The 21,738-nt window shown below is 38.2% G+C and overlaps 1 protein-coding gene across 1 annotated transcript; it reads right to left on the bottom strand.

The window, feature by feature from the left end:
* Window positions 1-3,216: 3,216 nt before the first annotated feature.
* Window positions 3,217-15,837, bottom strand: LOC127570878 (protachykinin-like). The gene is made up of 5 exons (XM_052016778.1): window positions 15,713-15,837; window positions 14,092-14,194; window positions 7,971-7,994; window positions 3,439-3,492; window positions 3,217-3,316 (listed from the first exon to the last, which is right to left on the bottom strand). The coding sequence occupies exons 1-5, from the start codon at window positions 15,830-15,832 to the stop codon at window positions 3,267-3,269; spliced, it is 351 nt and encodes a 116-aa protein (XP_051872738.1). The 5' UTR covers window positions 15,833-15,837; the 3' UTR covers window positions 3,217-3,266.
* Between the last annotated feature and the right edge of the window lie 5,901 nt (window positions 15,838-21,738).

Below are 21,738 nucleotides of genomic sequence, written 5' to 3'. Positions count from 1 at the left end.
CCTTGGAGCGACGGAGGACGAGGGGGGATCTGATAGAGGTATATAAGATGATGAGAGGCATTGATCGGGTAGATAGTCAGAGGCTTTTTCCTAGGGCTGAAATGGTGGCCACAAGAGGGCATAGGTTTAAGGCGCTGGGGAATAGGTATGGGGAGACGTCAGGGGTAAGTTTTTTATTCAGTGAGTGGTGAGTTCATGGAATGGGCCACCGGCAACGCTGGTGGAAGCAGATATGATAGGGTCTTTTAAGAGACTTTTGGATAGGTACATGGAGCTGAGAAAAATGGGTCTCTAAGGTAGGGACATGTTCGGCACAGCTTTGTGGGCCGATGGGCCTGAATTGTGCTGTAGGTTTTCTATGTTTCTACGTTTCTATATCCTGTTACATCTCTAATATGTCCCAATTCTTATGAAAGGTCATTGATCTGAAATGTTAACTGTATTTCCCTCCCTGCAGAGGCCTAAGTTATGGAATATTTCTAGCATATTCTGTTTCTACTTAACATTTCTAATATGCCTTGAGTTTTGAATATATCTAACAATGATTTGTCTCTGTTCTAAGCTGTTATGGTAAGTTTACAATAGGAAGTTATACATTTACCTTGATCATACTACTGATATATATATTCTATCCTGTTGACACTTTGGGCAGGCATGGTAGTGTAGCGGTTAGCATAATGCTATTAACAGCACCAGCGACCTGGGTTCAATTCCGGCCACTGTCTATAAGGAGTTTGTACGTTCTCCCCGTGTCTGCGTGGGTTTCCTCCCACATTCCAAAGTCATACAGGTTAGGAAGTTGCGGGCCTGCTATGTTGGCGCCAGAAGTGTGGCAACACTTGTGGGCTGTCCCCAGAACACTCTACGCAAAAGATTTATTTCACTATGTGTTTCAATGTACATGTGACTAATAAAGATACCTTATCTTATCTTTCCAAGGCCTAATTAAGTAGCAGGCGGAGCCCTGAGCACTTGTAATACCATGTGTTGCATGGGACCAATATAAGGACAGAAGGAATTTTTCCTTTCTCCGGCCAAGAACAAAAGGGAAGAGAACAATGAGCTGCTGAGGATTTCCTGATGCTTTTCTACAGTGTTGCTGGCTGGCTTTTAAGTGGAGAGGCTATTCCTGGGCATTCTGCCTATACAGTGATTTACACTGAGTAACAGAGACATAAGATATTCTGCAGATGCTGGAATCTGGAGCAACACACACAAAATGCTGGAGGAACTCAGCAGGTCAGGCAGCATCTATGGAGAGAAGTAATGAAGGGTCTCAACCTGAAACGTCGACTGTTTATTTCTCTCCATAGATGCTGCCTGACCTGCTGAGTTCCTCCAGCATTTTGTGTATTTACATTGAGTAGGTGCTTTGGCACATATGCTTCCAGAGGGAAGTCTCCAGAAATTTGTGGAAATTACCAGGAATCTGGTGACTCCTGGGTGAACTCTGTGTTGGGTTTTTATCTTCTTTTACTTTTATTGACTCTTCTCTCACAGTTAGAGAGGTCTTAAAATAATTCTTCAATCAGTGAATTAACAAGTACAAAGCCACACCAATTTCACCTTGCACTTCAGCATTTCAGGAAATGTCTAAAGTTTAGATAAACTTTACCTGAACAAGCCAGCAATTCCATGCGGAAGCAGAGTCATATATCTGGAATCTCTCTCTCTCTCACACACACGCACACACACACACCTCAATAAAATCTGCTTTGGGACACACAACTCCTAAGTTGTTATGGAGAACAGTTTGTCTTGTCCTCAGCAGCATAATATATGGATAGCATTTGCAAGAGAAGGGATGCAGTATACTACATGCAGTTTGACAATAACAACACAAAATAGGCATCAGCAAGATTGCAAATTCTTACTCACTAACTAGGCTTAAAAGAGTTACTTTCCACCTTGATGAGTATGAACCACAAAGTTTATAAATAAATTATATTATTCACTGCTCCATCTTCTCCTTGTTATTTTTTATCCTCTTCCTGAATCAGGCAATATGTTGCCTTTGCTAACATGTCTGCCATTTTATAAACTTATCTACTGTACAAAAGTTTAATATTCTTTTATTCAATCCATTCTCTTACCTAGCCTATGTTAACCTGCTTTGAGAATGCTTGATAGCAATTTTCAATCTCTCTATTTTCTTCCTCCTCCATAGCTCTGCAATCTCCTCCAAATCTACATTATCCTTTAAATACTCCATTGCTCTGACTATTGCTTCATGTGCATTGCCCTCCCTTCAGTCCAGCGCTGGTGGAAAAGCCTTTAAATCTTTCTGTCTGCATCTTCATTACTGCCATGAAAGCTCTCCTCAAAACTGACCTATGATCAGTCCTCTTTGTATCCTCTCTCATAGCTCTACATCTATTTTATAATGTTCCTAAAGCATGTCTTAAGGTTTCAATATGGTGTAGGTACCTGTAATTGTCTGTATGAAATGCAAAGAAAACAACGAATATCATGGTTACTGTTGTCTCATTAAGAGTCTTCTTCTTGTTGATCATTAAGCCGAGGCCCATTTTGATTTAGAAAGAAAATGAAAGTAAACAGAACAAATAGTGGAAGAAGAGATTAATGGCCTAAGGCAGATTTTAAACAATGAATACCATCTCTTAGGTCATTCATCTGGTTCCTTTGGGACATCCTGAGGTTGTCACTGGCACTGCATCAAGACAAGTCTCAGCTACTGGAATGAAGAGAAATGCCTTTTTGTTTTTATTTACTTAGACAATTCTGGCAAACATACTCAAATATATATGCTATAATTATACCAATGTCTTGTTGCATTAAATACATTTATTATTTATGAAATAAAGTCACATTAAAATACAAATTTTAATGATAAGTATTGAAGCAGAAAACAGTTTTGTTTTTATATCAATCACTTCATTGTTACAAATGAAATGATTACTAAGTTATCATCATATTGACAAACATCATTTTATGAATAATGACTGTTTTATCACAGAGAGTACAAAATTATAGTACATCAATTAAGGGGCTATTCATTTCCCCAGTTACCATTGATACAGCTGAACGTTATCAAAATCTTTTTATTACACTTTTATCCAGACAGCATCTCAATGTTCACATTAAATATTTCTAAATATGCCAATAAAATAACTTCATTAGGGGGAAGACGTAACAACTATTTGCTTTAATAATCAACTCACACCAGTGAAGGATACAATATTATTGACACCTGCTAGCAAACTAAAATAACTGCCAACCAATTAACTTCATTCTTTCATGTTTTATTAATGTCTTTGAGCAAAGTCTTGTACAGCCTTCCACTCAGAAGGGGAATCTGTAGAAGGAAAAGTAGACACTTAGTTAAAGTCATCTGATCATTTGATTAAAATATTAAACGTGTCCACAATAAGAAGTTATTTAATACCTTAACTAGATTATTTTTCACTCACTACTTACCAGCAGCTGATGAGCGTTTTCCCATGAGTCCAACAAAACTCTCTAACTTATGTCCTATGAAATAAATTATGAATAAGTTTACCAATTTATCTTATTGATTCTACAATGTGTTTATCAGTAAACTTGCAATTTTCTCTCCTTAGTGACGATGCATTTTATTTTCATTGACTAACCAAATAATCATTGAATGAGAAATACATGCGATAATTTACTTGAGTGAATAACAATTATCACAATACATGAAATAGAACTGGAAGTTCTGACTTTAGTTTGAATGCAGCTTCTGTGTTATGTTGTTTCTGGCAATACCTTTTCCAACATATTTGCTCTCTATGACATTTCAAATTATTTTCAATATCCATTCTAACTTATTCACATATCACATTTTTCATTTTTTTAAAGAATCATCAGTGACAGAACAGTGGGATGTATTCAGAGAAGATCTAGCATGGGTTACTGAATATATTCCCCAAAAAGAAAAAGCTAATGCCCAAGTCTAGACTCCCATGGACATTGAGGAACATAAAGGGTAGGATAAGACAAAAAAGGAAAGCTTATTACAAATACTGCACAAAGTCTGGAGAAACATATATGGTGCAGAAGTGAACTTAAAATGGTAATTAGGAAGGCAAAGACCATGGATTAAAAAATATTAGCAGGTATAAACTCATGAGGATAACAATGGAAAGAGGTGGCCCTATCAAATAGTTGCTAATATGTGGAAGCAGAAGTTCTCAATGAACACTTTGTGTCTCTCTTCACAGAAATAGAATGATAAAGACATTGACAAAAAGCAGGAAAGAGAGAGAAACAAGGACGATAACAAGGATGTACCTCAAAAGTGGATAACCCACCAGGCTCAAGTAATATGTAGCCCAGGAAATAGAACAGTCACTAACTCATTTTCCAGTTCTACAAGCATAATGCTCGAGGACTGGATGATGGGTCTTACACTATTGTTGTTCAAAAGGGTAAATAAAAGTTCAAGTAAACATAGCCAGTGGCCTAACATTAGTAGAGGGTAAATTATTGGATGAAATTCTGAAGGATCACACAAATCAGCATCGAGAGAGAAACACATTAATTAAGAATAGACGTCATAGTTTTGTTAAGAGGTCATATCCAACAGTTTTTTCAGGAGGTAGCAAGGAGGTTCAATGAAGTTAATGTATTTGATGTAGTCCAGATGGATTTTAACAAGGCTTTTGGCAAAATCCCACATAGTAGATTAATCAGGAAGGTTAAAGCCTATGGGACCAAACAACAATGGTGTTTGATTCAAACTTGGCTCACTGTGATAAGACTATTGAACAGTTCCCTTACACAATGAGATGGACTATGACCTCACGATCTACTTTGTTGTGACCTTACTGCACTGCACTTTCTCTGTCGCTGTGACATTTTATTCTGTCCTGTTATCTGTACTACATCAATGGACTTTTTACCTGTACTACATCAATGGACTCTGTACTAACTCAATGTAACTGCACCGTGTAATGAATTGACCTGTACGATTGATATGCAAGACAAGTTTTTCACTGTACCTCGGTAGAAGTGAAAATAATAAACCAATACCAATAATAAGCCAATACCAATACCAATAAGAGAAAACAAAGAGAAGTAGTCTAGTTGTTGGAGATGTTGGAGCCTTTTGCCAAATGGCATCTTGAATATTGGTATTGGTATTGGTTTATTATTAATAGGAAGTAATGGCCATGAATAGGAAGATGAGAGGGCCATGCCGAGAGCCCACAGATCCCAGAAGGTAGTGGACAGGTTGATAAGGTAGATAAGAAAGCAAATAGGATACGTCCCTTCATTGGCTGAGACATAGAGAAGGGAATTGTATAAGATACTTGTCTGACTACAGCCATAGTATGATCCTGGTCACCACATTACAAAAGTAATGTTGTTGTAATGATGCAGAGGAGATTTTGCAGTATGTTGACAGGGCTGGAGATTTATACTCATGAGGAGAGACTGACTAGTCTGGAGTTCCTATTAAAGATGCCATTTGGCAAAAGGCTTGTTTCCCTGGAGCGACAGAGGCTGAGGGGTGAGCTGGTAAAGGTATATAAGATTATGAGAGGCATAGATAGAGTAGATAGTCAAAATCTGTTTCCCATGGTGGGGGTATCAAAAACAAGAGAACATAGTTTTAAGGTGAGAAGTAGGAGTATTAAAGGGAGTCTGTGGGTAATTTTGTTTTACACAGAATGTGGTTGATGTCTGGAGAACGCTGCCGGAGCAGGTGGTTGAATCAGATTTAAGAGGCAGTTAGACAGGTGCATAAATAGGCAAGGCACTGAAGGATGCAGACCTAAATATGAGCAAATGGGATTAGTAGGGGTGGGCAAAAAGGTCAGCATGGACCTTGTTGGCCGAGGGACCTGTTTCTGTACTGTACAACTCTATGACATATTACATAAAACTCGCAATTATTGTTGCACAATACCAAAAGCAATGCATAGAATTTCAGAACAAATGTATATAAGCAAACCCCAAAATTTCAATGCTACAATGACATGGTGGCTGATACAGAGTCCCGAAAAATTGTTCATGGGAAAGCTTTAAGAATGATTCCCTGGTTTATAAGTCCTTCATTATCAAACACATTGAGAAAAGTTAATCATATTACTATAGCAGAGGATTAGCTTGAGGTTTTTTAAATGATGACAAGTATAGACTGAATGATTGGCTCAAAAGTCTATAACAACAAAGAAACTGAGGGAAAAAAAACAAGGGACCAAGTGTAATAGGTTAACTAGCACAAAACTATGCTTCCTTTATGTCGAGTGTTGTCAACACCTAGAACAAATTAATGACCTGTACATTGAGTGTGAATTTGATTCAACAGGAACTAAGTAATCTCCTGCTCTGACTAATAGCTAATTGCAAGTGGAATATTGTGTACATACATCATAAACACTGACCACCTGAAACTCAGTGCCTTCAAGTGTCAAAGAGGAATATTGTGTATTCTTGGCTTTTCTACACTTACAAAAATACTTATTACTTTTATAGTAGCTGAGAAGCCTACAGGAAATCAATCACACTACTAAGAAATTGTTTTTAATACAGGACAAATTTGGTTTTGACATTTAAAACCATTAGAGTGTTGTTGTGCAGTTTATAATTGACACTACTGAATAGCTTATTGACTTAGGCAAAACAGTCCAATAATTCTCAAGAAATGGCTCCAGGAGAGTAACAAAATAGAAAGCTGTTAATTAAAATAAAATAAGATTTCTTTATTAGTCACATGTATATCGAAACACACAGTGAAATGCACCTTTGCATCGTAGAATGTTCTGGCGGCAGCCCGCAAGTGTTGCCACACTTCCGGTGCCAACATAGCATGCCCACAACTTCCTAGCCCGACTTTTGTAAAGTATTAAGCTCTGTAGAACTAAGGTAAGTTTAAACGGAAAATAATTATAAGTGACCCTGACATCTATATAGATTTTAAACAAAGAGTGAACTGACTATGGTAGATAATTCTGCTATAAGCAAAAGATCCAATGTGCAACTAGTACAGCTGGTGAAATCCAGTCCTAACAAATACTGTATCTGGTCCTAAAATCACTTAGATTAGTCTCAGTGGTTTGATCTACAGTACCGTACAAAGAAAAGCTCCCAATTTCATAAGCAGAACCAAAGCAATAAAGAATTGTTTTTTTTTCAATTGTTCTTAAATGCAATGCATTGATTTAGTGAGTTTCCTGTACTTTGTGTATGTGTGTTGGGGGGAAGGGGTGTGGTGGGAGAGTGGTGGATGGGGTGTGGGGAGGGAGTTGCAATGGGGAAGGTATAATGTCAGGATGTAAATCACTAAATGATATTAACTCAAAGAATATTTGGCCCAAATAAGGATTACAGTAATTTTAGACTTTAGTATTATTGTTAAAGAAAGAAGAGACTTAATTCACCATCTTGAGAATTTCTGAGACCAAGAGGTCATATTGGAAAAGGATTGCTTAAAGGTTACTATAGAACAGCTACTGATATAATTAATCATGCACAATTTTTTCTCCGAGCATGGTTTTTGTTTATAGGGCCACAACAATTAACGGCATCTACCTACTTGAACCAGCAATTAAAAGGCAATGTGTTCAAGGATTTTCTCAGTTTTGAGTGCACTGTTGTGGCTAACTATAATAAATTGACTGTCCTTCTAAATAAAACTAAATCTTACAACAGATGTTGGTTGTTGCTATATTAATGAATCTTTACTCAAATGAAGTCAAGAGCCATATATATATTCCATAAGAATAATGAGCTGTAACATTCTAAATCTTGGGCTATTTCAGTTCTAAGCGAAGTTCTTTGATCCTTTCAGAACAGTTTTGAAGATCAATGATATAGCATCACAAATTAAAGACCTGGCAGATCATCTTGTTTATGCAATGAATATGAGAAAACTCAGACTTTAATGTCGAATGCAGTCCATTAAGTTACAAGTAAATAAACATAACATTTTTGCAGAATCTATTTGGATTTTCTCAGATACTAGCCTATTTTTCAAAACTTACTTTTGCGAGTCAATGGCTTGTTCCCTAGAAAAGAAATATAAATACATTACTTTTCCAACAAACTTCCAAAAAATAGGAAGCATGTTCTTAGATTGAATTGTTGATCCTGTAGAACCTTTTTATCTAATGATAGATTTGTACTCATAATGCATCCCTGATTAATGGTTTCAAATAATAGGTGAATGATTTCAAGCATTTCTTATTCATTATTCCCCTTCAATACTGCTGACTGGGTCACCAATTACATCCATTATCTTAGACTTAATCTGTCTTTGCTTCCTCTTAACTGAGATTATTGCTGAGACCTTGGAGACCAAACTTTAACTAATGTAATATAATCTACTTTTTAAATTATTTCACACAGCAGCTGGAAATCATTATCCATAAGGTCAAATCAAATAATAGTAGTGAGTTCCAGTCACATTAGCTTCAATTCTCTGACGGAGAAATTAAACAAATATGGTTAATCCAGCCATTAAGAACATCTAAATATGGGAACAGTAAATAAATAAATGAAATATCAGCAATCAATCTTTTTGTAAAACAAAAGCATTAGCTTCCTTGGTGTTTCATCATATTTCAATACCCTGGTTTGCTCTCATTGGCAAATAAATTTGCCATTAATCCTGTACAGTTTTTCAGAGATTGTTTGTGAGTTTGCCACTGGAGCATTCTACAAGTCCAGTGTCTCATTCAGTGCAGCATCATCTACACCACCTGCAAGAAATCTATGGACATCCATCAACCTCAAAAGGAAGGAGCAAGGCTCTTCAAGCTATCCAGCTGAATAATTCTTACTATAAGTGCCTAGAAATTCATACACTCCTGATATGTGTGATATACTTGTGGCAATGTGCTATTCTCTTCTTCTATAATTTGGTTTCATTGACAGAGAAAGAAACACTAATTCCCTTTGCTGGAAGTTATTTTTCACGGCCAAGGAGGTTGGTCATTTATTTTCTTGCTAAAAACTCATTTACTATTGACACCACTTGCTCTAACTTTTTAGCTTCTTTTATTTGGGGTCTAGTGAGTAGGCAGTCCAAGTCTGCACCATTTCAGTGATTTCACATCCAAGTCTACTGGGAAAAACTGCCACAGTGTACCCAACAGAGGAGCAGACTGTCACTGACAGTGACTTCTGGCTTTCTAAACTTAATTCAATACATACAGATGAAAACTTACTATCACATATATACTGCATAAATGGCAACTGTTGATAATAGTGTTATTATTGCAGCAAGATCTGAGCCGGTATTATGAAGGCACAGATCTTCATATGAAGCCTAAAGATAAATAAATTCAAACACTTAGCACCATTTTTTCTTTGATTATTTGACTTTGAAGTTATATACCCAACATCTTGAGTCACTGCTGAAAACATATTGACATATTGAAAGAAAAAGATACTTATTTTTGGATTATAACTTGGCCTACTTTACAACAGGTATTCAGGAAGGTCCATGCATCTGTCCTGGTCTGCTCTGAGCTGATTGACATTAATGACTTAGATGAAAATACTGTGTGTAATTCATCCAAATTTACTGACTATACTAAACTTGGCGAGAAAGATGCAAAGAATCCAGGAAGAATATGGACAGGTAAAGCGGGTGATGAAATAAGTTGGCAGATGAAGTATAATGTGTGGTTATCCACATTGGAGCACCTTTTTGGTGGTCTTTTTCCCGGGGATGGGGAATCAAGAACTAAAAGGGATAGGTTTAAGGTGAAAGGGGAAAGATTTAATAGGAACATGAGGGGCAACTTTTTCATCCAGATATGGAATGAGTTGCCAGAGAAAGTAGTTGAGGCAGGTACAATGACAACAGTTAAAAGACATTTAGACAGGTACATGGATAGGAATGGTTTAGAAGGGCATGTGTCAAATATGGGCAAATGGGACTAGTTTAGATGGGCATTTTGGTCGGCATGGACAAAGGTCAGCCTGTTTCAGTGCTGTGTGACTCTATGATTCTCTATATGGTGGAGTACTAGGTGCTTGAAGTACAAAAGTAAGGAAGACTTGGGAGGGATGAGAAGGTTGCCCTATGAAGAGAGATTGAGGAAAGTTTGCCTGCACTGACTGAAATTTACAGAAGTAAGGGGCAATCCCAGAAAGACATACATAGAACATAGAACATAGAACATAGAACAAAGAACAGTACAGCACAAGTTACGGGGAGAAGGCAGAAGAATGGGGTTGAGAGGGAAAAATAAATCAGCCATGATCGAATGGCAGAGCAGACTCAATGGGCCGAATGTCTTATGGTCTTATGGTCACAGGAACAGGCCCTTCAGCCCACGATGTCTATGCTGACCATGAAGCCAATTTAAACTAATCTCATCTGCCTGCACATGATCCATTTTCCTCCATTCCCTGCATGTTCATGTGCCTTTCTAAATGCCTGTCAAACATCACTATCGCATTTGCTTCCATCGCCACCCCACCCCCCCCGGCAGCATGTTGCAGGCACCTATTATTCTCTGTGTATAAAACTTACCTCGCACATCTCCTTTAAACTTTCCACCCCTCACCTTATACTTAAGCCTGCTAGTATTTGACATTTCCTGGGAAAAAGACTCCTGACTATCTACCCTGTCTGTGCCTCTCATAATTTCATAAATTTCTATCAGCTCTCCCCACAGCCTCCAATGCTTCAGACAAAACAATCCAAGTTTGTCCAACCTCTCCTTATAGCTGATACTCTCAAATCCAGGCAACATCCTGGTAAACCTCTTGTGCAGCATCTCCAAAGCCTCCACATCTTTCATGTAATGCAGTGACCAGAACTGCGCACAATGAGATTCTAAGAAGAATTAGGAACTGATAGGGTAGATGCCAATATCCTGGAGACTATAGAACCAGGATGCATGAATTAAGAATAAAGGGTCTGAAATGTGGCGGAATTTCTTTATGGAGACAATTGTAAATCTTTGGAATTCTCTACCTCAGACAGCCGTGGACACTCCATTATTGAGTACATTCAACAGTAAGGTCAACAGATTTTTAAACACCAAGGGAAGCAAGGGACATGGGCATCAGGTTGAAAATTGTACTAGAGGCACAGGATCAGCCATGATCCAAATGAATGTTGGAGAAGGCTCAAGGGGCCAAATACCTACTCCTCCTTCTGGTATACCTATCCTTATGTTCCTAGAAAATATTTACATTAACAATTTGAAAGTCATTTTGAAATTTCCCCAAGAATGTACCCATTAAAATCTCTGTTGCAATAGTGCTCTGTTTAGATGGAGAAGATCATCTTCTAGTTCCACTTTTCCACTTAACAGAAAATGATTCTGTACTTGCATTGGCTCCAAAGTTCAGAATTCAAAATGCTACATTAGAGTCAAGAGACTTGAGACCTTGAGTATGTCTGTAATATAACTGTGGTTCAATACAAAGCCAAGTAAAAATAAGATAAATTGTGGAATGAATTGTCTAAGAACTTTCTGAATTTAAATCTGGATATTTCTAATGTTAATAGACAATACACAGTCATAGTCAGAGAGTCACAGAGTTATACAGTTTAGAAACAGGCCCTTCAGCCCATCGAGTCCAAGCCAACCATCAAGACTCATTTACGTTAATCCTATAGTAATCCCATTTTGTTCTCTTCAGATTCTTAACTCCCCCTGATTCTACCCCTTACCCTCAAACTAGGGGCAATTTACAGTGGCCAGTTTAACCTACCAACACATACATCTTTAGGATGTGGGAGAAAACTGGAGCACCCAGAGGAAATCCATATGGTCACAGGGAGAATGTGCAAACTCCTCACAGACAGTGCTGGAGGTCAGGATTGAACCTGGGTCACTCTAAATGATACTGACAGCTTTATTCTAATTAGGCAGGATAATAAAAAGATACCCTTTGCCACTCTGCAGAATGGTCAAACAGCTGGTCATATAACCTGGGTCTACTGCATAGCATGTAAAACATTTATTTTGACACTGCCGGCAACTGCTCAGCTTGTCAGCCAATTATTTCCCTACTTCCTTACTAAAGATCACAGGAACTCATCAAGAGCAATCAACATGCACCTACTGTAGAGCTAAAATAATTTTTTAAAAATCATTGAGTGTATAAAGACAATGGTGTATAAAGATATGGTGTATTGCTTTCAGAAGAAATTTGATAGGTGCCATATGTAATGAAAATTAAGGGAAATATATTAATGGAGATGTAACCAAAGGGTATAAAACAGAATTGGGGGGGGGGGGGTGGGAGCGGATTTTTACTTTTTATTGTTGTGGTTGAATGTGATCAGGTTTGTCCCTCAGGGCTGTGCCAGTATGTCTTTGTTTGCTGGATATTTGGATGACCTACTCAAGACAACTAATATTGAAGTTGTTTATAGTACTGAGTCAAAATACTGAAGCTATTTTCAGAAGAAAAAGATACAATGAGTTTCCAAAGTATAAAATAAAATCAGAGACAATAGATAGTGAAGGGTAGTTTACAGGAGTTAATAAATCAAAAACAAGGATACATCATTTCAGATTCATTGATAAAGAATGAAGATAGAAGAATTGATCCATGGAAACATTATTAGAACATGGTCAATGTATGTGGATATTGAGGTAGAGTATAAAAAGGTGGGATGTTTATTTGAAAAGATACATAGAAAGGACATGGCTTGGACTAGAATGTATAACTCCGTGTAAAGAGTTAGCACCTCATGGTGAGCCAACAGCCTTACTTTGTATTATCATTTCCCCGGGTACATTTATATTTTGTACTGATATGTAATGCTCCAATACTCTACTAAAAACATAAATTATAACACTTGAATAATTTAGTTTTTTTACTCACAGTCTCTAGTTAGGCAATTGAGTGAAAATGACTAAATGCTATTGTGAGTTCCATTTTTAAAAAACAAAAGTAGCTCTTTAAGCTACATTGTTTTCTGACTATATTCCTGCACATCATCCCCAGTTTACAAGGTGATCAAACAATCTTAGTGATGTTGATCCAGAGTTAGTTATTCCGGGTCTCTCCTTCAAAATAACTAACTGTGGAATTCTTTGAGGATATTTCTTCAGTGGTAAATCTCTACAATTAGCGATCCCTGTGTTAAACTGTTAAATATTACTTTCAGAAGTATTGATCACATGACAATGCATCAAAATGAGGTTTTGTTTGAATGATATGTTATGGTTTGTTATGTATAGCTCATAAAATATTCTATTCCCATTTCAGTACAAAAACACGCCACAGTTGGTCTCTTGATAGTGCGCACAACAGCAATTACATCACGAGATGTCAGCTCGCTCCTAGCGTTGTACAAAACACTGCCCTTCTGAGGATTCTGCATTTGCAACCATGGAAAACACAACGGAAAGAAAGGCGACGAGGTATTTTCCACAAAGGCATTGGGTTTTACATCATTTGTTAGACTGCAGATCGCACGTCGCGTGGAATTCTCAGTTCTAAAACCTTGAAATATGATCTGCTGTGAACTTGCATGGTTGTACTAAAACGGATTGCTTTTTGTCCTCTAACGCGTACTTTCTTTACTTCTAAAGTAAGTTTCTTGATTCAGTATTAATGACAGCGCGCAATCAAAGGTGGGAATTTAAAAAGAGAAAATATAAAAGATACATAAAAAGGACTAGGGTTTTGGATTGGAATACTTAACACCATTGAAAGAATGGTGGAGCAACAGAACTATTTCTGTACTATAATTTCTGTAACAATGGCACCTCTAACAATAGTCCAGAAAATGTCATTAAACAACCCTTTGAAATACATCTCGCACCAAGTAGAAAATGTAACACATTTATAATCACGAACATTTGACATTTCGAGTTTGTAAAATACGATCTTCAAACATAATGCAGATCAATAATTAAAATGTTAATACAGAATCTAACCAAACCTGCTCTCTACCGTAAGGCATGAACCTTTCTATTTTGTTATATTCGCCTTGTTGTATATTCCTGGTAGATTACTTTTATCCATAAAATCTGGTTTCTTTGTGTTAAATGCCATTAACATTTATTTATAGGTTGACATTAGAAACAGAATGGGCAGGTACCACTGAAATATTGCTGGTGGCTAAACTCTACAACCAACCTAGTTTAGTTAGTCATGCTACAAAACAAAAGAACGCTTTACCTAGTGATCGCCTCCCCATTAAGCCAAAGAACTGCTCAGGTGGCGGTTTCCTGATCATTCGGCGCAGGAGCTCCCGAACAGATTTCTCTTTCAGTCGCTTCTCCTGAAATCAAATCATTTTGGAGAGGGTGAGGACAAATCAGTTGTGAACTCACACTGGCTTTTTATCACCTGTTTAGTAGCGGTGCAGCAGACGGGAGCAGCGGGCCAAGATAGGGGGAAAAAAAACAAAATGAACACAAATCTGTACCTATCTTCCGCTATATGATCCTATTCTGTGACTTTCAAGGTGTTATCTCAGGAGAGCACGTTGTTAAAAGCATCGTGCTGTAATTACAAATCGCCAAAGAGGACCCCTTGGTCTTGGCTCTGCGCTGCTCTGTTCACCATCAAGTGCCGCTTCTTCGTACAATCGATGTGCCATCACTGAATTAAGTTATACTACGAACAATCGTTTCGAATACTGACCGTGTCTTTGTTATCTCACGGTACAACTACCCGTGGATCCCACGCATTAAAGCCCCAACAGATTGCATATCATCACACTTATTTGACCAGAGATGGTCTGGGAATAATTCTAATAAACAGATGCTGATGAAAAGATCCGGGAAGTTAGCCCTAGTTTCTCCGCGGGTGATGCCTGACTGAGTACCTCCAGTACTTTCTGCTTTTATTTCGGATTTCCAAGATCGGCAGGATTTTTGTATTCTGGGAAGGTCTGGTGGATTTGCTGCTGCCCACACAAAGCCTAGTTGCAGCATGTTGCTCTGATATAACTGATTTCCCATCACTGTCATTTTACATAGATTTAAAATTCCACACTGATTTATCCCAGCCACATATAAATACAGTCGCTCTTTTAGCAGAACATCTGTCATTGTCTAATCTATGGGAGTGAGGTTCCATAGAAACCTGTTGCTACATTTTTGTTCCGATTGTATTCTGAACCTTTCGCATCTACATCCTTCGCGCCGCTTGTTGCAGTCGACGCTGGGCTGGAGTAGTATTTTCTTATATTCTGACAGGATGTGGCCAAATAATAAGGTTCCCGGTACCTAGCTGGGAATGAAAGGGACCAGCTGTTTACTCGCTGGGCAACACAGTCGGCATGGACGAGTTGGGCCGAAGGGCCTGTTTCCATGCTGTACGAGTCTATGCTCTATAAGAATGAAGTGGGATCTGCGAAGCACCCCTTTCATGCACTCGGCAATTTGATTCCAAAAGGGTAGCTCTGAGTGAATTGACCGCGTACAATTGCACCCACGCCTGACTACTCCCTCCCAAGTATCCAGCGAGAAATCCACTTTCATCAAATCTCCTTAAATTTACCAACCACTTTCTGACCCAATATTGATGAAACCCCGATGATTTACCACCGCAATGGATATGTCTTATGTATCGTCTTTTAACTGCAACTGACATTCTCGTCTATGACAGAAGATTTTGGGACCACATTTAAAATTTTTACATGTAAAAGCAAAACTATTTTGAGAACTGGTCCCACAAGTGACCAGTATACATCACGAACCTCTAAAGGCGTTAAAAGCGAACTGGCTGTTCATTGGAATTGCAAATTTGTGCTTTCTTTTTTCTCGTCGCAGATAGTGACCTCCAACATTACCTGACTGTGGTCTCTGGCAAGCCAAAGTGATGTGTCTTCACTTGGAGAGATCTCTTCGCAAAAGACTTCTGCCAAAATCAGGAGGACTGCAGTCAGTGCGAGCAGCCGGTGACTTCTCATCTTGGAAGCGGGGAAGGGTAGTGGCCACTATGGCTCCGGCTGTATGGAGCTGCAGCCGCGGAGGACAAGTAGCGAAGGTTCAAGTGACGGGAGTTGAACCGTCTGTGCGCTTTCCTCGCTTGTGTCAAGAGTGTGTCCACCAGCTGGTCCCAGTCCAACTCGTGCTTTTCCGTCCGATCCCGGAAATCGCCGAGATCTCTCGCTCCTTCCCCGACCGGCTCAGAGTAGCTGCTGTTTACACACGCATAGACAGCGGCTGCTGCTCCCTCTGACAAGGAGACGGATAAGGATGGTCTTCACCAAGGAGCAGTTTGTATGTCTGCGATTCAAAGCCTTGGTCTGAATGAAAGTCCAGTTGATGCCGCGCAATTTATATCCCGAACCGAGGGGTCGATACAGTGCAGGTATTTCACTGGTTCAAAAATAGCCCTCAGGGAATTCGAAGGTGAACGAGTCTTCCTTTAGTCTGACGAATTGAATTAAAGAATCAATCTTTGAGTGCAGAAATGTCAAGATCTATATTTGCCTACCGTCTGAGTACTTAAATCACTTCTCAGATATGAGTAATACTGTGAATGCGTGCCCAAACCGACGTCAGTATTTTCGCATACTATTTCGTTTCTGTGTAACAGATGGCCCGGAGTCGATTATTTCATTAGAAATTCTTTTAATAACTGTGATTGAATTGCCGAAAGAAAGAAGCTTCTTGGATGTACAAATGTAACATTAAAACTACTTTGGAAATAAATAAAAATGTAAAATCGGAAGTACCTGATTTTCCGCGTGGCAATTTGCATAAAAGTCGCTGAATTAAAGATAGGGAATACAATTAAACTACAATCTCGACATTATTTATCCTATCAATTAAGTACTTACATGTTACTAACCTAATATCCACGAATTTGCAGGATGATTTGCATTTACTGTTAATTTTAGAAGGGAATAGTTTATGCATTTGGATTCAGCTTATTGTGTTAATATGCCGTGGGAGTCCTTTTATTCTCAGTAGCTATTTCATACTTGAACAACCTTATACTTAAAACTTCTTAATTTAACTTCATTAACAATATAATACTATTGATTCAAGCATTGCGTGTATCAATACCCTTGACAGAATATTGTGTGTCAAACACCGAAGTTAAATTTCTGAGGATGTTTAATACAAAAGATAATATCATTGCAAAAAATATTGAATATGTCAGATTAGCTTCAGCTAACGAGTCTGGATATTCTCAGTTACTGGCAATACTAGAACATTACCAACGACGAGACTTGATCCTTGGGTAAAACATTCTTTTTTGTCACATCTGTGGCAAAATCATGATCTCGTCCTTTATATATACATTTCTGATTTAACTAGAATTAATCTCTCTTTATTAACTTTGTAGTAGTGGTCAGTAATAAAGGAAGACCTTAACTAAAGGTCTCTCGCAGGTTCCTGCGTTTTAAAGGTTACTTTTGCAATGTAGTTGACTTGGCAAAACAATTTAAAAATTCAAGCAAAATATGAATAATTAAACTGTTAAACACCAAAACGCGAAATTCAAGAAAAGAAAAACGTCTTTTGGTTATTTTTCCTTCGTTTTGTAAAACCAGAGGGCGCCGGATATTATATGTGGAATTCTCTTAGCTATTGTTACAATTTCTTTTTTCATTTTCCTTAAGCAATCATCCAGCCTCTGGCGGCAACCTCCACATCCCTTTATCTTCGTGTGAGCGTTATCACCTTTCCCAATGTTGCGCTTTACTTTACCATTTATATGTGCTAGCAACTGAGTTTATTGTTAACAGTACTTGATTATGGCTGGAATTATTCCTTTGAATAATTCGCGTTTATATAGCAACTTTAATGCACCACGTCCTCAAACGCTTGGGCGAAACAACAGATTTTATGGATTTTACCGTCTTAAATGTGGAGAAGTTGAGGCAGGGAATTTCATTTATTGGTGTGTGAGTATGCTAAGGCACTGGCAAGATAGTGTGCTGGAAAAGGTCATAGAGGGTGTATCGGGACTGTGGAGGGAATTGAATACAGGAATAACAATGTCAAAATCTAGGCTTTGCCCAACTGGAAGCCAACGGACACAATACACCAAGGAACGCTTTCATGTTTGAGAATAAAGCTGATTTCGGAAGATAGTTTATTCAAGGGTAAGTTGAGGGTACGCATGTTGCGGGCATTGTCAAATCTAACGCACAGATGGTTAAACGCCGCATTTAACCTGGTTGTAAGTCCAAAAGCAAAACACCGTAGATGCTGGAATTCTGAAACACCGTAAACGCAGAAAATGTAGGAAATAATTAGCAGGTCAGGCAGCATATGCGGAGAGTAAAACCGGGTCAGTGTTTCAGGACTGATACTAGTAGTCCGCGTATTTCTTTCATCCCAGCTGTGCACAAGGAATCTCTACCCATGGGAGGGATTTGCACAAACTTGGTTACAGGCAAACACCACTCAGTCCCCGGGCACCAATGGTACTTTGGGTTATTTGCAAACATTTAAATTAACTCAGTTTAAAAGTATCCAGGTGATCCAAAACGTTGGATCACCCTCCACCTTCGCATATAAAAATGATGTGGAGCTGTAGTAGACGGAGACCATGGAACTCGAGTGCTGTTGACTGCGAATTTATTCGCATCTCAGAGCGAAGCAAGGAACATAATAGCTTCACCAACGTCTTCTTCCATCGCCACTCTTTATCGGCGATGCTTTGTTCTATAAACAGACTAGGCATTTTTTTTTGCGGTTCTTATAGTTATAGCTGTTCCCCAAAACACTGCAAATGATACTTCAGAAACCTCCACCTTTTACTGGAAGGACAAATTCCAATTAGTGACGCATTTACTCTTTCCGAAGCGCATCCTATGAATTCCATTAGAAGTAATAACTCACTCAAATCAACTGACTTTTTAAAGTGATTCGACCACATCTTTTGCTATGTTTGGATGATGATAGAGAAGTCATTAAAAGCTTTTTCCCCTATCAAATTGTCTCAAGGCATAAACTACCATTCTCCAGTGACGCAGGAAGTGCTCAGATGGAATGCAGAAATTCTACGGAGCCACCCAACAAATGTACTTCAATCAAGGTCATATGATCGATGGTTTAGGTTTAGTAACCCCCTTATCAGAATGTCCCCTTGCTTCTGCGTGTGTCTGCTCAAGACTGTACAATTAAAGCCACATATTGGTCCCTTTGAATAATTTGCATACAATTGGTGGGTTACATTGCCTTGAAGTCTGAATTTTTTATTCTTTACACATCTAAGCGAAAGACTGCAGACGTGTAAACCTAAAATAATAGCAGAGGTAGGCAACATATGTGGAGTGAAAAGCCGAATTAGTTTAATGCAAAGTACTTTTCATCAGAACCTAAAAATGTTAGATACAACATATTTTAAGCAAAGAGTCATCAAAAGCAGGACAAGTAAGAACAAAAGGGAGTATCAATGATGGAGTAGAATGCAGGAGATTAAATGCAAAAGTAATTTGGCCAGATGACTGTCATTGAAACCTTAACCTTTGAAATATTGCAACACATAGAGAGGCTGTGCACAGAGTCAGTAATCCATACCTGCCCATCTATAGGAATGCCTCCTCCCTAACAAGATAAATGGTTTCAAGCAATCCTTTCTGGTCCTATTACTCTCACCTCACCAAATTCAAAAATGACAATGAATGAAATGAAGCCTGGACCAAACCCATTGTCTGCAACAAGAAGCTTATTCAAGACATAACGACAAGGCTCCTTGGATTTCACAAGCATTGAAGGATATGAATGGTTCTTAACAGGATTTGAACATGCTATGGGTGATGTGGTCACGTAAAGTGTGGTAAATTGATTCCTCATCAACCAGAACTTAGATTCTTGCAAGCACCCAGATCAAATAATGGACCATATAATCACATTTTGCCCTCAAAACTAATTCCACCTTTGAGAAAAATTCCCTGTCTGAAAAGACCGCGTATAGACTTAATAACCCCAAACTAAATTTATGAATGTTGCTCCAGCAATATGCTCAAAGAAGAGGTGCCAGGTAAAAGAACAAAAATATAGATCTGGAGGAGCTGCAAATGAAAACAACACAATCATCACCAACACCTGCTGTCCACAAAAATCAAAGCCATACAGGGGATATTGGAATGATAGACAATGGTGTTACAGGAAGAAAAGTTCTCACAGAATAATGAAACAGAACAAGAAGGCATGATGTATTTGGTGTGATGTGTATTGAGTATTGAGGAAGGAAAAGAAAAACACTGGAGATGGAGCCAGAAGAAAAAGGGAAAGTGAAAATTGATGCAAATTTTTTTTCCAGCTGGCAATGAGAACAGGAAGCAAAAACAATAGTCAACAATTATTATAAAAAGAGGATTAAGACTGGAACAAAATGTTCCTTGCATTCCATGAAAAGACAGGTGTAACAAGAATCTGTTCATAGCAACATGTTTTAGTATGGAGAAAGTAAGCTGAGTCAAAGGAGAGGCTGTTTTTTGTATAAACAGGTTCACCTAGATGAAGGAGTATGGTGGTGGATAGGATCTTGGTGGGGTTCCATTCAAGGATGATACAGAGGGCTCCTGGCTGTCGTGGTCAGAGAGAGACTTTAGAGATGTTACACTTGTTGACTATTTAAATTTATTGCACCTTAAATCCCTTACATTTTAAGATGCTGAAAAGAAAGTATTTTCCATATTTCTGGCAATCATGATAAATCGAACATTCCATAAATACAAAATCGAATATATAAGCTTACAGATTCTAGTGATGAGTATTGACAATGCAACACTAAGAGTTATTTCATTACATGAAATGCTTTGATATGACAGGGGATAGCACAATGGTAAGAATAGTTTGGACATTTTATCTGTGTGTCTGATGCAAGCCAGAATTACTTATTGGTAAAATGTCCAAATCATTCTTATCAGCTGAATACTTACATGCTTTTATTCCAGTGGAAATACTTGTATTTGAATGTTTTCTCACATTCTATGATAATCAAAATACCTCTGCAGTATGACTGGATTAAGGTGCCTTTTTGGAGATAATCAGTTTTCCATGTAAGATTACAGGTATTTCCTCTGTATGTTTCCTATTTATTGTGACTACCAAGAGAACCGTGATAACTTAAAACATTGCTCATTCATTCACTTTTTTTCCCCCCAAGCACAAATAGTTTTATATTGGCATTGTCTTGACCTGCTGAAAATATCAGCGGCTGATTCAAAGTAGGCATTAGCATTTTAAAGCATTAATCTGTATAAACAACAAAGTTTCATTTGGAGAGAAGTTCCAGTCAAAGTTGCAAGGAAATATGCAGTCTATCAAATAACTATACAATCTGACATTGGCTGCAGGAACCAATAATATAGCAAAATTTCATCCAGGGCCATTGTGATCACATCACAATTTAACCGTCGGGGCATCATAAATTAAGAAGAGTCTTCATTTGGTGTCACATATGAACATTTTCCAGCAGCAACAGACCCAACAGACTTTAAGAGCAAGAAACATATAGCGTTCTTTTGTCTATAGCCAGATAGGCAATTCTCATCAATCATAGATTCATAGAGTAATACAGCATAGAAACAGGCCCTTCAGCCCAACTCATCCATGCCGACCATTCTGCCTATCTACACTAATCCCATTTGCCTGTGTTTAGCCTATATCCTTCCAAACCTTTCTTGTCCATGTACCTGTCCAAATATCTTTTAAACATTGTTGTTGTAATTTTCTGCACCCTCTCTAGCTTGATCAGATCCTCTAGTACCAACCTGAAACTGACTAACTCAGTTTAGATAACAAATATAATCTTGGCCCATTCAGCTCAAATATGGAACACTTCTGATTTACCGGCATTTCATATCATTCATTGTTACACAGCAGTCTTGGTCCATCATTCCCA

Source organism: Pristis pectinata, chromosome 5 (genome assembly GCF_009764475.1).
Source record: "Pristis pectinata isolate sPriPec2 chromosome 5, sPriPec2.1.pri, whole genome shotgun sequence".
In the NCBI taxonomy this organism is placed as follows: domain Eukaryota; kingdom Metazoa; phylum Chordata; class Chondrichthyes; order Rhinopristiformes; family Pristidae; genus Pristis; species Pristis pectinata.
The sequence above is the reverse complement of the archived record's forward strand: the minus strand, read 5'-3'. Positions and strand labels throughout refer to the sequence as shown.